At 37.9% G+C, this 15752-nt stretch overlaps 1 protein-coding gene across 2 annotated transcripts in view; it reads right to left on the bottom strand.

Moving 5' to 3' along the window:
• The window catches only part of Znf81 (zinc finger protein 81), a 143937-nt gene that overhangs the window by 39966 nt on the left and 88219 nt on the right, over positions 1-15752 (bottom strand). For both annotated transcript variants that reach the window (XM_013144300.2, XM_013144299.2), the window contains exons 3-4: positions 13896-14022; positions 1456-1551 (exon numbers count right to left, since the gene is read on the bottom strand). In XM_013144300.2, coding sequence (XP_012999754.1) covers positions 1456-1551; positions 13896-14022 — 223 coding nt within the window. The remainder of the gene's footprint in view (positions 1-1455; positions 1552-13895; positions 14023-15752) is intronic.

The following is a 15752-nucleotide window of genomic DNA, read 5'->3' as shown; positions in this document are numbered from 1 at the left end:
CTTAGAAATAGCTCATATGCCTATCAACAGATGAATGAATAAATAATGAGTTTCTATATATGATGTAGTAAAGTGCCATAAAGAATGATACATTTGAGTCAATTTTAGGGAAATGGATGTACCTCGAGCGCAAAATTTTAAGTGAAATAGATCAGAATATATAAAGAACTGATTTAAGTGTTACACAAGTTTAAATATTGCATTGCTTCTCTTATGTGAGATAGTCAAATGGTGAATAAGAAGCAAATTAGAGGATATATACTTGGAAGTAAGAAGAACATGTTCAAATGGGAAGGGGAAAAGGGCTGAGGATTTAGCTTAGTGGCTCAAGTGCTTGCCTGGTAAGCACAAGGTTCTAAGTTTAATCCCTGGTACCAAACAAAAAAAAGAGAAGGGGAATGTCATGGTTTATGTCTGTGGCCCCCAGGCCTCACGAGTTTGAATTGTGCATTTGTTATTCGTTCATTGTCTAGTGCTTGGATTGATGGTGTCAGTGCTCCACCCACAAAGGAGTGGAGCCAGGATGTGATGTAATGGCAGGAAGAAGGTGTGTCTTGCTCTTTGCTGGTTCCTGCTTGCTGTTTTGTGGCCGCCATGAACTGCGGCCCAGCTATGCCCGCCTACCTTGGAGCCAACCTAGTGTGGACTGAAACCTCCAAAAACTGTAAGAAATAAACCTTTCCTTTCCCAACTTGGGCTTCAGGTATTTTGTCTCAGCAAGGAGTAAAAGTAACTAAGACAGGGAAGAAATGAGGGGATAATAAGAAGGGAAGGAAGGAAAGGAAAAGGGATTAAAATAAGGAGAATGTAATTAAAAAACTACAAACAATCCTTTGTAAGTGGAAGGGAAAGAAGACTGAATAATGGGGAGGGAAATGGGAAAAGAAGAATTACGATGTATTATGTATAGGTGAAAATTCCCTATGATGAATGTGATCATTATGCATGGCAAATATGTACAAACAAAGATAAAATAGTGGGTGTGGTTTAAGTAATATAGAATTAAAATGTGATAGAAGGAAAGAATATCCAAGAAAGTAAGGAACATAGTGGAGAAGCCTACCATAGGATGCAGAGTTTTAGAGGAATTGGGGCAATTCAGGAAAGCCTAGGAAAGAAGATAGTTTGTATGAGTAATGAAAACAAAGGGAGAGAACAATGGTAACTAAGAAGACAAAGCTATCTATCCTCAAGCAGTTTCTAAATTTAGAACCTTTAAGAAGAGTAATAGTGGTACCATTCTAAAAGCATTGGCTGAAAAAGGGGTGGAGGAAAGGGAAGGGGAGATAAAAATAATAAAGATGTGTTATGTTCATGCACCAACTCTCCACAATGAATATAATCATTATGTACTATAAATATGTAGTAATGAAAATAAATTTTTTTAAAAAAGCATTGGCATTTCTTGGGGAAGAAATGACTTCTGCATTTCTCTTCAGGTTGATTCATACTCACCTGAACAACTATGATGTGGGGTTTCCTTCTCCCACGTCCAAGGTTCTTCTCCATGTTCTAACTTGAAGATGACCTCTGGTTTGGGAACTTCAAACCCTGTTAGCAGACAATGATAGAGAATTGGATCCAGATAATTGTTGTCCTTATGTTCTTCAGAAAACCACATTTCATTGGGAATAGAATAATAATAACAGAGGTAAAAAAGACTGAAGAATATTAGATACATCAAGGATGACATCATCATACACTTCAGATGTCTCAACAGCTGAGAAATAAAATACCTCACAGAGGCTCCATCTCAGTCTAGGGCTGCTGTAACAAAGTATCAACAATGGTGTTTAATGTAACAGAAATTTTTGTCTCATGTCTATAGAGGCTAGAGTCTGAAATTAACTTGCTAGTTAGGGTCATGCTTTTGCTGATGGATCTAGGAGAAAGCTCTTGCTTGCATCTTCTCCTTCCAATATTCTCTGGAAAACCTTAGCGTTCCTTAATTTTAAGTACACTACTCCAGTGACATGGCTGTCTTCTCACTTTCTTCCCTCTATATATGCTTGTAGAAGAATGACCCTGGACTCTGCCTTCATCTTCACATGGCTTTCTCCCTGCTTGCACATCTCTGTGCTCAAATTTCTCCTTAAGGACACCAGTCATATTAGATTAGGGTCGACACTAATGGCTTTAATTTGCCAATCACTGTAAAGACTATTTTCAATGAAGGTAACTCTCTGAGTGTTGGGATTTATGACTTCCACATAATATTTTGAGAGGTGATAATGTAAACCTGAAGAGCCCCCCAAAATTCACGTCCTTGTCATGTGCAAAATAGTCACCCCATCCCCACATTCTCAGAAGTCTTAATCATTCCAGCATTAACTCTTAAATTAAAAATTTCATCTTGATCTCATTAACTCTAAATCTCATAAACTGAACCATCCAAATCACTTATGGGTCAGCTTTGGGATATGATTTATCCTGTGATAAAGTTCCTGTCCGTATTTGAATTCACAAAGCCAACTTCCAAATGAATGGTGACACAGGATATAGGATATATGTTAGCATTCAAAAATGGAAAAAAAAATTGGAATGGAAAAAGGGATCATGGGTTCAAGTAAGTTCAAAACAGTGAAGCAAATTCCATTATAGGTTGTTAGGCTTATAAATAATACTCATTGGCTTCATGGTCTATCCTCTAAGCCAACTGGAGTGGCAGTCCTTCCTCTCAGCTGTAGGCCAGGAATCACATCCCTTATTGTTACTCCTAGTAATAAAGTAGGAAAAGTTTTTCTCCTGTGCCTGTGACTATATGCTCTACTGTTTGATATGTCTTAATCTCCAAGGAAGAAATGCTTCCACCAAGAGATACAATAAATCTATAAACAGGAAGTTAAGGCTGTCACCTGGCCACTTGAAATCAATAGGTAAAAGAAAAGTGTTATGGTTATGACTCAGTTGACTGATTCCAAATAACATGGAGATTTGGATAGCCACTGTGGAGGCTGTGGAGGTAAGGAAGAGCATGTCTGGAATACAGGAGATCTCTTAGTGAATTTATACCCAGTGATTAAAGTCAATGAAAAACTATAGCTCAAAGTAGCACTGCTAATAGGGCAGACCTTTGGGATGACAAATCTCTCCTTCACCAAATTTTAGTCAGACTATTCTGAATTAACTTCTTAAGTAGGCCCTGACTTTTGTACTTTCATGTCTATCTTTTCATTATCTGATTTTAACAAGAATCCTGTTAAGTCAGTTTAGCCAGAATCTCCCAACCTTAATATCTAATCATCCTTGATATCTAATCAAATCTCCCAGGTGATCCTTGAACACTGTATCCTGTCCTCAGTAAAGATCCTGTTAGGTTGCTTTAGCCAGAATACTTTCTCACCTTAGATGTTTCATGTTAGTAATTTTCTATCCATTGGTCCCACTCCTTCCTCCTGAGCTATAAATCTCCATTTCTTACTACTGTATTTGGAGCCAAGCCCAGTTCAATATTGAGGTTCTTTTTCTTTACTGTAACAGTTCTGAAAGATTTTGTGTTCAGCTTTAACTACTTTCTAGTTCTTGTTTTCTCTAACATGGGAATGAAGGTTTGGATTCTTGAGGGCAAAGGATTAGATATAAGACAGTAGCAGAAGAAATTCTGCCTCAAGACTGCACTATAGAAACGTTGCCTCAGTTTTTAATCTACTGGCCTGCCTTGTAGATGTTGGAATTAGGTCTACAATATCATTTCTTACCTAAATCTACAGCCTTCAGTCCTGTTTTATGAATTTTAAACTTGCCAGTCCCTTCCCTCACAGAGCTACTCGTTCCATTTCTCTGGAGAAAGCTTTTACACATTTTGGTACTGTCTTAACTGCTTATCTCAGTTAAGCAGTATTGAACAGTTAAGCAGTATCTTGAGATAAAATACTCAACACCCAAAATTAAAGGAGAAAAGGTTTATTTGGCTCACAGTTTGTAGAGGTTTCAGCTCATATTTGACTGGCTCCAAGACAGAGTGGCATGCATCACACAGGAGAAACAACTCATGGCAGGCAGCAAGGCAGCAAGCAACAAGTAACAACCCTCTTTCTGTACCTTTTATTTTATCCAGACTACCCAGCATTAGGGCAAGCAGCATTCACACTTAGAATGTGGCAGCCTTAATCCTAGCATTGCACTATGAATCAATCCCAGGATCATATCCTTGATCCAGCATCACACATCCTAGATCCAGCCACTTCCAAGAAGCCCCACCTATGATCACAAGAGGCTTTGGGAGGACATCTAGACACAAACCATAACAGGTACTCAGTATTTCTAGAGGAACAGAATCTTCAGGATGGGTTTTTCTGAATTAGTTCTGGGATTTCTGAAATTAGTCCTCCAATCTGACTAGATTTAAAGGCAATAATAACTATTTCTAGTAGTCAAAACAAACACAATTCATGGCATGATGTGGTGACACAGATAAGCAAAATATCAACATTGAATACTCCTAATCAAATACTTCTAAGGAGCCCAAAACAATAATGATATAAGCTTTCAAAACACGGTGGTAGGAAGAACTAGGGCTGATATTTTACATAGTGATCTTCAAGAGTTCCTCAGGTCACCTGACATGAACATGCAAAATAGTTCCAATCCTACGAATATTAACTGCTTTGTTCTACGAAATTATAGAATTTGTACAATCATCTTAGCTATCCTGTGTGTTTGTATAAATTTGAATATGTTTTTCTTTTCCCCTCCTTTTTCTTTTTCCTCCTTTTCCCTGAGATATTATTTTCCACTTTGAACAGATTCTTACCCTTTCACTGTATTTCCTGAGCATTTTGTTTCTTATGTACTCTCACCATTTCTTACCCTAGGGAGATTATATATATGGTATTTACTCATGTGAGTTTGATTTATTTCATTTATGAATATGGTCCCACGTTGCATCCACTTACTTGTAAATATCTCAATGTGATCATTCTTTATAGCTGAGTAGTACTCCACTGTATAAAAATACCACATCTTTTTTCATCCACTCCTCAGTTGATGGGCTTTTAGGTTGTTTCCAAGATCTGGCTATTAAAAATTGTGTTGCTATAAACATGGCTGCACATATATCACTGTGATACGATGCTTTCAATTCTTCGGGGAATTTATTTGTCTTTTTGTATCTTATTTTTCTAGTACTCTTGTTTGTTTTGTTTTTCCCTCTAACGCAGAAAGGATAGGTATACATGTAGAGGCTTATACATGCCTAGAACATCTCCTAAACAGTTTATGCGAATCTATTATGTGTGACAAAATGAACAGCTACTTTGAAGAAAAACAGACATTATGGTATCCACTGCTCAATCCATATCATCACGCTATGAAATCCAGTAATGTTTCTATTCTTTGTTCAGAGTGGTTTTAGTCTGTTTTGCATTGTTTAATTTCAACATACATGAAGGTATAGACAGCTATTTTGAAGAGAACAAAAGAAAGTATGGCAGCCATTGTTAATTTCCCTATTGTCTGGTTTTGAAGGCCTGTAATGCCTATATTACTCTGTACTGATCAGTTTTGTACTATTTTGTTTTGTATGAATTCATTATGTGTGAAGATATAGCCACCATTTAGAAGAAAACAAGAGACATTATGGTAGCAACTGTAGATCACCTGTTGTCTTGCTTTGAAATCTGTGTTACTTACATTGTTTTCTTCTCATCTGCTTTGTTCTATTTTGTTCTGTTTAGTTTTACCCTTTTCAAAAAAGGGACAATATTCTGGGCAATGATGGATTTGATATTATACATTTCTGCACAATAAAATAGTCCTGTTACTACAAATTACACCAGATAAAGTGAGGAAGAAAAGGATGTGCTCACAGATTCAATTTCCCATCTCATGTTCCAAATAAATGACATGAAAATGTTTACAGATTCCATGCAATAAATCCTTAGTTAATTCCCAGAGTTACATAGCTGAGATGGATGAAAACTAAATGCAGTCTTATTCTGCAAGTGGTTAAATTACAAAACAAGTTGAATTTCCAACCTCACAGGATTCCTGCTGTTAAAGTAGAGGCATTTATTGGGAAGGTATAAGATCTTGACCATTGAAATGAAAAACTGAACCTTTTAATTCTTTATTGGGGTACAGAGGGGAGGTAGCAGGCATCAAACACATAACTTCACGCTTGCCAGACAGGCACTTACACCACTGAGCTAAATCACCAGCCCCTGAATCTTTTAATTCTTATTAATCTCCTTTACCAAAAGAAGCCACTCTTCCACCCCTGTGTTAGTCAACTTGTTACTGCCCATAATAGAACAGCACAGACTGGATAATTTATATGCAACAGGTATTTCTTTGGCTTGCAATTCTGGAGCTTGAAAAGTCCATGAGCATGGCCCAAGCATCTGGTGAGGGCCTTCACAGTGCATCCTAACAGGGTGAAAGAGCAAGTGAACCTGTGTAAGACACAAAATGAGATGGTAAGAGAGGCCAAATTCATAACAAACCCACTGACGTGATAACTAACCCACTCTCATAAGGACATCAGTCCAATCATGAGGGCAAAAACCTTGTGACCTGACCACCTCTTAAAGGTCCCTTTTAGTATCACAACAATTAAATTTCAACATGAATTTCAACATGAATTTTGGTGCCTTTATTCAAACAATAGCAACTGAGAAGAATGGCCTGAGGAACTTACAATGACCTCTCCTGCTGTGGTTTAGCTGTACTTCCCCCCAAGGCATGATCCTCCAATAATCTTAGGAGGTGGTAGAATCTTTAGGAATTGGGTCTAGTGGGAGGTCTTTAGGCTAATGAGGGTATAACTTTGGGGTGAACTTGGGTTCTGGTCTCTTCTTTCTCGTTTCTCCTGGCTCATGTGGCAATTTTCTGTGCCACTAATTCCTACCAAGATGTATTGCCTTCATCAGAGGCCCAAAGCAATCAGGCCATTCTTAGAATAGAACCTCTAGAATTATGAACCAAAATAAACTTTTTCTCTTTTTGAATTGCCTCATGTATTCCATTATTGTAACAGAAAGCCAACTACCACATACCCTGAAGTACTTGCCTTGTCAGTCCCTGCTGATTCCCCCAAGAACCTACATCTACCGTCCTTCTTTTCTTCTGCACCTATAACTAGAGTCGAATCCAAGCAGGCCCCAAAAGACCAACTACACAGAATGGCCTAAGAGGATGTATGTACACCAAAGTAACTGAATAATCTATCCAACATATACGGAGATCTGGGGATGCATGTGGCAGTGTATATCAAGAGTGGGATAGTGGCAAGCCAAGTATGGTAATGCATGCCTGTAATCTCAACACCTTGGGAGGCTAACACCCTAGGATTGAGAGTCTGATTCCAGCCTTGGCAATTTAGTGATTGAACAAGAACCTGTCTCAAAATTTTAAAAATGTGGAAAAGGCTGGAGATGTAGCTCAGTCCAAAGGCTCTGTGCTCAATCCTTGATACGACCAAAAAAAAAAAAATCAAGTAGTATAATGGTGAAAAGAAGAATGAAACACTGGACCACATTTGATTGATTGATATAGACCCACTAAGTGGAGATTGTAAATTTAATACCACTGTTTTAGGGGTTAGAATAGTTTCTAACAGTTTAGTTGTTTGGGTGAAGCAGGGTCCAAAAGATGGCCTTACTAAATAAAGTTGAAATACCTTAGTCTATTGGAGAGAAAGGTATTCAAAGGCTTAGGGAAATCAGAATGCTAGAGCAGATTTATCATGCAAGACATTCTTCCACTCTGGGATGCAAAGGACACACATCGCCACAACTGTGACAGCTTTGTTAAGAGCAGCCCCAGCATCCTTGAAGAGCTGTGTTAAATCACAGTGTAAACTGCTGCCATTCGACAGGAGAACCTAAATGCAATGGATCCCAGCATGGCATTGGTCAAATGGATGTACTTTAATTGCCAAAGGCAAGGCAAAAGCAAGCCATTATGACTGTGGACAGGAGAATCAAAGCAATAATCAGAATAGTATGATTCACAGAGACCTATGGTATTACCTAATTGATAATGATATGCCCTAGAAAAGAATTAGATAAGCAGTCTATTAAATCTTAGGTGGTCTGTACAACAAGAGCTCTAGGCCAAGTGAACAAAAGTCTAACTTGAATCATAAAGAGAGTTATGGTTAATCGATTCTCAGTCTTGAGTCTGTGTACAGACCTAGAACCCCTTGAATGAAACGGAGGCCAATCTTCAGTGAGGGCAGTCCAATGTATACTACAGAAAAGCTTATTTTATTAATCTTTCTTGAAGTCTTCCCCAAAGAGACATATAGCCTTTTATCAGTACATGCACTGAAGAAAAAGAAATAATTAGACATTTTGAGGATTACTGGACACTTGTTCTGAGCTGACACTAATTCTAGGAGACCCAAAACACCACTGTACTCCCCCAATCAGAGTATGGGCTAAAGTAGAAGTGAAGGTATTAATGGACTTTCAATTTAAGTCCCTCTCGCAGTGGGCTTTTTGGGCCCCTGAGCCGATCCTGTGGCTATTTCCACAGTTAAAAAGTGACAACTGGAATCCCCACAGCAGAATTGCTATACTGGTTTCCTGAGCTGTAGAGTTAGGGCTAGAATAGTGGAAAAGACCAAAGGAACACCACTAGAACTACTGAACCTAGGAAAATAGTAAATCATAAGTAATGCCACATTCTAGGACGTATCGCAGAGTTTAGTGCTACCATCAGAGAAATGAAGCATGCACGGATGGGGATTTCCATCATGTCCCCATTCAACTTACTTATCTGGCCTACGCAGAAAGCAAGTGGAAATTGGAGAATGACAGCAGATAATCATAAACTCAACCAAGTGGTAACGCAAATTGTAGCTGTTCTTCCAGTTGTAGTTTCATGACTTGAAAAAATAAACATATTCCTTGGTACCCAATATACAGCTACTAATGTGTCAAATGCTTTTGTGTATGTAAAATCTGTCAGTAAAGACTACTAGAAGTAGTTTTCTTTTGGCAAGGCCAGCAATAAAACTTTAGTGTTTTATCTCAGAGGTACATCATCTCTCCTCCACTCATGTGTCATAATATACGTCACAGGGATCTTGTCCACCTGTTCCTTCCACAAGATAAATATGCTGATCCAATGTACTGTAACATTAAGCTTATTGAACCTAGTGAGCAAGAAGCAGCAATGACTTATAGGCAAGACATTTGTATATCAGAGTATGGGAAATAAACTGGTAAAAAACATACGGGAAGGAAAGTAAAGCTGACAAAAACTTAAGGACCTTCCACTTCATGGAAAATTCTAGGGGTTTAGTGATGTAGGGTTGTTTTTGAGTAATACCTTGTTGTTTCTGGCCCCTCCTAAAAGTAAAAAAGACATATCACACTAAGAGGCTTCTTGGGACTTTGGCAGCAACAACACTTAATTTGCGTGCACTGCTCTGGCCCATTTCCCAAGTAATTCAAAAAGCTTCATGTTTTAAATGGGGTTCACAATAACAGAAGGCTCTGCAGCAGGATCAGCCTGCTGTACCACTTGAGTCATATGATCCAGCAGATCCAATAGTACTTGATGTACCAGTGACAGATGGAAATGCTGTTTCAACCCTTTAGTAGGTCCCCTACAGGTAAATTACTTCACAAAGCCTTAGGACTGTGTAGTAAAGCCTGCCATCATCTGTGGATAACAACTTTTTTTAAAATGCATGGTACTGGGCTATAACCAGGGCCTTCACAATGAGATATATTCCCACTATTTTTGAGAGAGTGTCTTGTTAAGTAACTAAAGTGCCCACATTGGGCTCTAACTTGTAATCCTTCTGTCTCAGCCTCTCACTTATAGGAATGTGCCAACATCCTGGCTAGCTACTGTCATTTTGAGAAACACCTTTTTTTTGTTTGCTTTGGGCCTAAGTTTACTCACCAATTTAATTTAAGCATATTAGTTAGTGGAGAAGAAATTTAGCAAAGATTCCATCAGTAATGGCAAATGAACACAGAAAAGCCCCAGTATAGAATTCCTGCTCCACAGTGGCATGCTGGAAATGTGGTATACCGAAGAACCATTCCCCAGTATTGCTCACAGAGGACCCAAACGCCTCTGACTGAGGCTCGGCCTGTGGATGGTGTGAGTACAGTAGCAGCCTCTGGAGCACTAGGCTTGGATATTATTGGGCTCGTGTTGTGTTGTAGTTTATTTAAATGTCCCCCACCAAAGCCTCATTCAGTCATGGAGCGACTGAATCTAGCATTTATGATGGGTTCGTTGTCATCTAGCGTTCAGATTGGTATTGTGAGTGTTTCACCAGCCCAGGGGTGGAGCAGAAGGTGAGTCTTCCTCTCATGCTTTTGATTCACTTTTGCTGTTTGCAGAGGCCATAAAGGACTCCCTGCCATGCCATCCTACCTTGCAGTCAGCTGATTATGGAATGAAACCCCCAAGAACTGTAAGAAATAAACCTTTCCTTTCCTAATTTTGGGCGTCAAGTATTTTGTCTCAGCGAGGAGTGAAATGTAACTAAGACATGTTGCCTAAGAATGTAGTCCAAAGTATATGGTAAATTCCATCTAGAAACTGAAACCTAGCACAAAAATCAGTATTTGCCAAGTACCATAATGGAAAACTGGAGAGAACATTAAAGAAAGAGTTCAAGAGCATGTGAAATTGTTAAGAGTTGTATGACCTCAGATGAGACTTGGCAACCCTTGACCATGGGTAGTGGCTCTGCTCCCTCAGCCCTGGAAGCAAGTAGCTGACCCTACCCTGTGATACCAATGATCTGGTGCCCTCACATCTCCATAGCCTGTACACCTAGGGTCTGTCATGGCAGTTGCAGTCCTGATGGTTTCTGAACCACTGTTGAATTTATTTCCTTTTGTGAAGGATAACACATGTTGACATCCAAACAGCTTTACTGCCTGGTCCCCATTTCCTGCCTGGACAATCCCAGAAGTCTGACAAGTTTTCCTTGATTTTCTACCATCTTTGTCCCCTTTAGCTCAAGCAGTGGAATTTCTTGTTTGTTAATTTATGTATTAGTGTATGTTGGTAATACAGAATGATAAGGTTGGTTTTGATAAATTGGTACATGCATTTAACACAACTTTACCTGTTCTATTTCCTCCCCTCCCTCTGATCCCTGTGTCCAAAAGTCTACTTCCTAGTTTCTGTCACCTCTATTTTATTTTATTTACTTACTCATTAGATTTTTCATGTAAGGAAACCATGCACAAATTAACTGTATGAGTCTGGCTTATTTCACTTAACATGATAGTCTTTACTTCCATTCATTTTCCTGCAAATGGCATGATTTTATTTTTCTTCATAGCCAAATAATATTTCAGTGCACATACATACCACATTTCTTCATCCATTCATCTGTTGATATCTAGGCTGTTTCTGTAAGAATGCAGAATTTCTACTGACATGGTTGAGTGAACCTACTGATCACACTCTTTAGAAACTGGTTTTTCAGCCATAACATTTGTGTTCTTTCCAGGTATATTTTCTCAAATTTTGTAATGTGGTTAGGCTGAGAATTTTCAGAATCTTTAAGTTGTTATCTTTTTCCTAAAAAATCCTTTTTTGATTTTATCTTTTTTTTATCTCATATCTTACTATAAGTAGCAAGGAGAAACCAGGCTATGCTTTTTTTTTTTTTTTTTTTTTTTTTTTTGTATTTTTACCGGTACCAGGGATTGAACTCACAACCACACGCTTACAAGGCAGGTGCTTATGCCACTGAGCTAAATTCCCAGCCCCCAGGCTACGCTTTCTATACTTTCTTTAGAAATTTCATTTAAATACTAAAGTTCATCACTTCTAAGTTCCCTTTTCATCCAAGAAAACATAAATCTTCCAAGATCTCTGCCACTTTACAACAAAGATTGCCTTTCCTCAAGTTTGCCTTAACTTGTTACCCACTTCCTTCTTAGGTCTAACCTAAAACACCTTTAACATAGTACTACCAATAGTCTCTTCAAGGAAATTCATTTTCTAAAAAATCTATACTTTTGTAAGAAATAATGGTAAGAATCAACAAATGAGATTATATCAGACTAAAAAGCTTCTTTACAGCAAATGAATCCATAAGTAGAGTAAAGAGACAATCTACAAAATAGGAAAAACATTTTGTCCCCTACTCCTCAGACAGAGGACTAATATTTAGCATATATAAAATTTTAAAAAACTAAAACACGTGAAATTAAAGACCTAGTGAAGGAATAGGCTAGAGAAATGAACAGACACTTCACAGAGGAAGAAATACAAATGCTCAACAAAAGTGAAAAATCCTTAACATCTGTGCCCATTATAGAAACAGAAATTAAAACAACACTAAGGTTCCATCTTACTCCCGAAAGAATAACAATTAGAAAATCAAAATAACAAATGCTGGTGTGGCTGTAGTGAAAAAGGAACCCTCCTCCATTGTTGCTAGGAATGTCAACTAGTATAGGGATTTCTCAAAGAACTGAAATTAGAAATTCTATACAATCCAGCTATCCCCTTGCTATCTTCCCCAAAGAGTTTAAGTCCTCATACTACAGAGATACATGAATATCAATGTTTATGTAGCACAATTTGTAATAGCTAAATCCCAGAGGCAGCCTGTACATCCATCGATAGAAGAGCGAATAACGAAAATGTATCTGTATATAATGGAATAGTATACAGCTATAAAGAATGACACATATTAGACATCTATAGAAAAATGGATATATCTGGAAAATATCATATTGAGCAAAATAAGCCAGACATACAAGCTTAACTACCATATAGTATTATCTCTTATTTGAGTGAGGCAAAGCACAAAGAGAATAATAAAGGATGGATAGGCCAGGTGTGGTGGTGCACTCCGGTAATCCCAGCACTCGGGAGGCTAAGGCAGGAGAATTGCAATGAGTTTGAGGCCAGCCTTGGCTATATAGTGAGTTCAAGGCCAGCCTAAACTACACAGCAAAAATGTCTCAAAAAAAAAAAAAAAAAAGCATGGTTAGAAGGGGCCAGGGAATTAATCTCTTGCAAGAGGGAAGTGGTCCAAAGGCAAAGAGTGAAGAGGAAGGTAGAGAGAAATAAGTAGAATAAATATTAACTATTTGTAAGAACCTAGTAATGTAAATGAATATAAATAATATATACCATAACATGAGTTAAGATTAATAATACCAACAGGATAAAAATCAAGATGAAGCGATTAGAGGGAGAGGGACGGAAGAGGAAGAGGACTGAATGAAAAACAAGCTGTACTATGTACAATGCACCCATTTCCCAAAATGACTGTAAATTCCATGTACTGCAAACACATACTAAACAATTTTTTAGTTTAAAAAATCTAGACTTTTAATTGAAACACCTCAAAAGTTTTCCAGCCTCTATCCATTACCCAATTTCAAAGCTACATCTCTATTTTTAGCTATTTGTCACAAAAGTATCCTATTTCCAAGTATAAAAAATAAGTATTAGTTTTTCTAGGGCTGATGTAACAAAGTACCAAAAACCTGGGGAGGGGTCTTGAAACAACTGAAATTTATCACCTCACAAATGTGAATACTAGAAGTCCAAAGTCAAGGTGTCAGTGCAACTGTGCTCTCACTGAAGGCATTAGGAAAGGAACCACCCCATGCCTCCTTCATGTCTTCTGGGAGCTTCAGGAGTTTCTTGGTTTCTGGATGGATCATCAAATCCCAAGCCATCTTATTCCTGTGTGTCTTCACATTGTCCTCTCTCTCCCTCTCTCTCTCTGTGTGTTTCTGAGTCCAGATTTCCCCTTTTACAAGGACATCAGTTATACTGGATTAGGACTCACCATAATGGCCTCAGTGTAGCTTGATCACTTCTATATTCTATTCCAAAAAAGTTCACATTCTATAGTAGTGAGAGTTAGGACTGTAACAAATTTTACTTGTGGGACATAATTTAAATTAAATAAACTCATAGTTTCGGGGGATGGCTGTGCTTACCCACAGAGAGCAGGTGGCTGTAGTTCTCCAGCATTACATCATGGTATAGGCATCTTTGAGTAGAGTCCAGTTGCTGCCACTCCTCCCTACTGAAGTCCACAGTCACATCCTCAAATGACACTAGTACCTGTAAAACACAATGCTGTTCAAGGCAACGCAAAAAACACTAGGGGATGGGGAGACGATACGAAGTTATTTTCAATTATTTTTCATCATAATATGCCATATGATATAGCTATTAAGCACACATATATAATATTGTACAGAAGACATATATGTAATCATAAATCTCTGATATTCATTATATATGACATTAAGTCAATCTTTTATTTTTAAAACAATTTTTAAGGAATTTGACCTTCTATTTTGTTACCCATTTTTATGGGGAATTTATATTCTACAACTCCTAGGGGAAGCCTGTATTTCACTCATCCTCATTTTTTTAACTTGACATAGCTCCTACTACAGTTGCTTTTATTTATGTTTCAAAAATATGACCATTGTCTCTTAATGTCTTTTTATCATACATTTCTATTATAATTCAATTTTAGTCAGAAAATATGCTATGTATAATCTCAATATATAGTCTACCTAAGAGTCTGTTCCATCCTTCCCTAAAAAAAGAATGCATAGACTGGGTGTAGTGGCACATATCTGTAGCACAGGCACTCATGAGGCAGAGATAGGAGGCTTGCCATGAGTTTGAGGCCAGCCCGGAATGCATACTTAGTTCAAGGCCAGTCTGAGCAACATAGTGAAACTTTGTCTCAAAAAAACTGTTATATTTAGCTACTGATGGCTATGGGGTTCTATCACATATAAATCAAGTTGATTAAATGTTATTCAAATTCTCTATCATCTTACTAATTTGTCTTCTGCTTGTTCAATCAATAACTTTTCTATTTTGGTCAAAATTGACAGGAAATGTTAAAGCTTATATGGCTATATAAAGAACCTAGCATAGCCAAAGCAAGAAAAAAAGTACAGAAGATTTATATTACCCAATGTTAAGACTTACTATAAAGCTACAGAAATTCTGGCAGTATGATACTGATGTAAGGTTAGACAAATATATAATTGAAACAGAACAGTGTCCAGAAACAGACCCACATCTATATGGGCAACTGTCTTTTGAGAAAGGTGCCAATGTGATTCTAGGGGGGGAAAAGTCTTTTTTTTTTCATCCATGCTGGGACTTGGGGGACCAACCAGGAAAGCAACAAGCCAGCCTTCCTGGTAAGCAGCATTGAGTCATAGGTGCACCAGGGAGCTAAAAGTCAGCATCTTCCATAAGCCTACTGCAGGGAATGAAATGTCCCATCAAGCCCCCCACCCCATGCCCCTCTCCTTGGCAAATGGATTTGAGGTGCACCTGAGTTGATAGCAACTAAGGTGAATAAAGTAACTAAATGCTTGTATTGTTTGGTTGATTATGCAGACCTGGAGCCAGTGATCTGAGAATTTCTTGGGAGGATGACAGTATGCAGTATAGCAAATATGGGGGATTGATTTCCTTCTGTCTTGTATTTGAAGTCCAATACTCTTTTGTTTTGCTTTGTTCTGATTGTTTTTGCTCTATTCAATATTCTGTTTTAATAGGTTTTACAGTGTTCTGTTTTTGGTTTCATTTTGCTATACCTGATTGAATGCACAACTATTGTGAAGACAACAATATATACTATGGCAGCTATGACTGTTATCCCGGTATCCTGCTCTGAAGTTCTGTACCAATTTCACTGCATTGTCTTGATTGGCTTTGTTCTGTCTTGTTTTGTTGTATTTTACTATCTTTAAAATAAAAAACAAGAAAATCTTTTCAACAAATTATGCTGGAAGAAATGGATAAAAGTATTGGAG

This window comes from Cavia porcellus, unplaced genomic scaffold (assembly GCF_034190915.1).
Source record: "Cavia porcellus strain 051 isolate PalLab524CR breed Dunkin Hartley unplaced genomic scaffold, mCavPor4.1 scaffold_3, whole genome shotgun sequence".
In the NCBI taxonomy this organism is placed as follows: Eukaryota; Metazoa; Chordata; class Mammalia; order Rodentia; family Caviidae; genus Cavia; species Cavia porcellus.
Note: the sequence above shows the minus strand (reverse complement) of the source record. Positions and strands in the feature narration are given on the sequence as shown.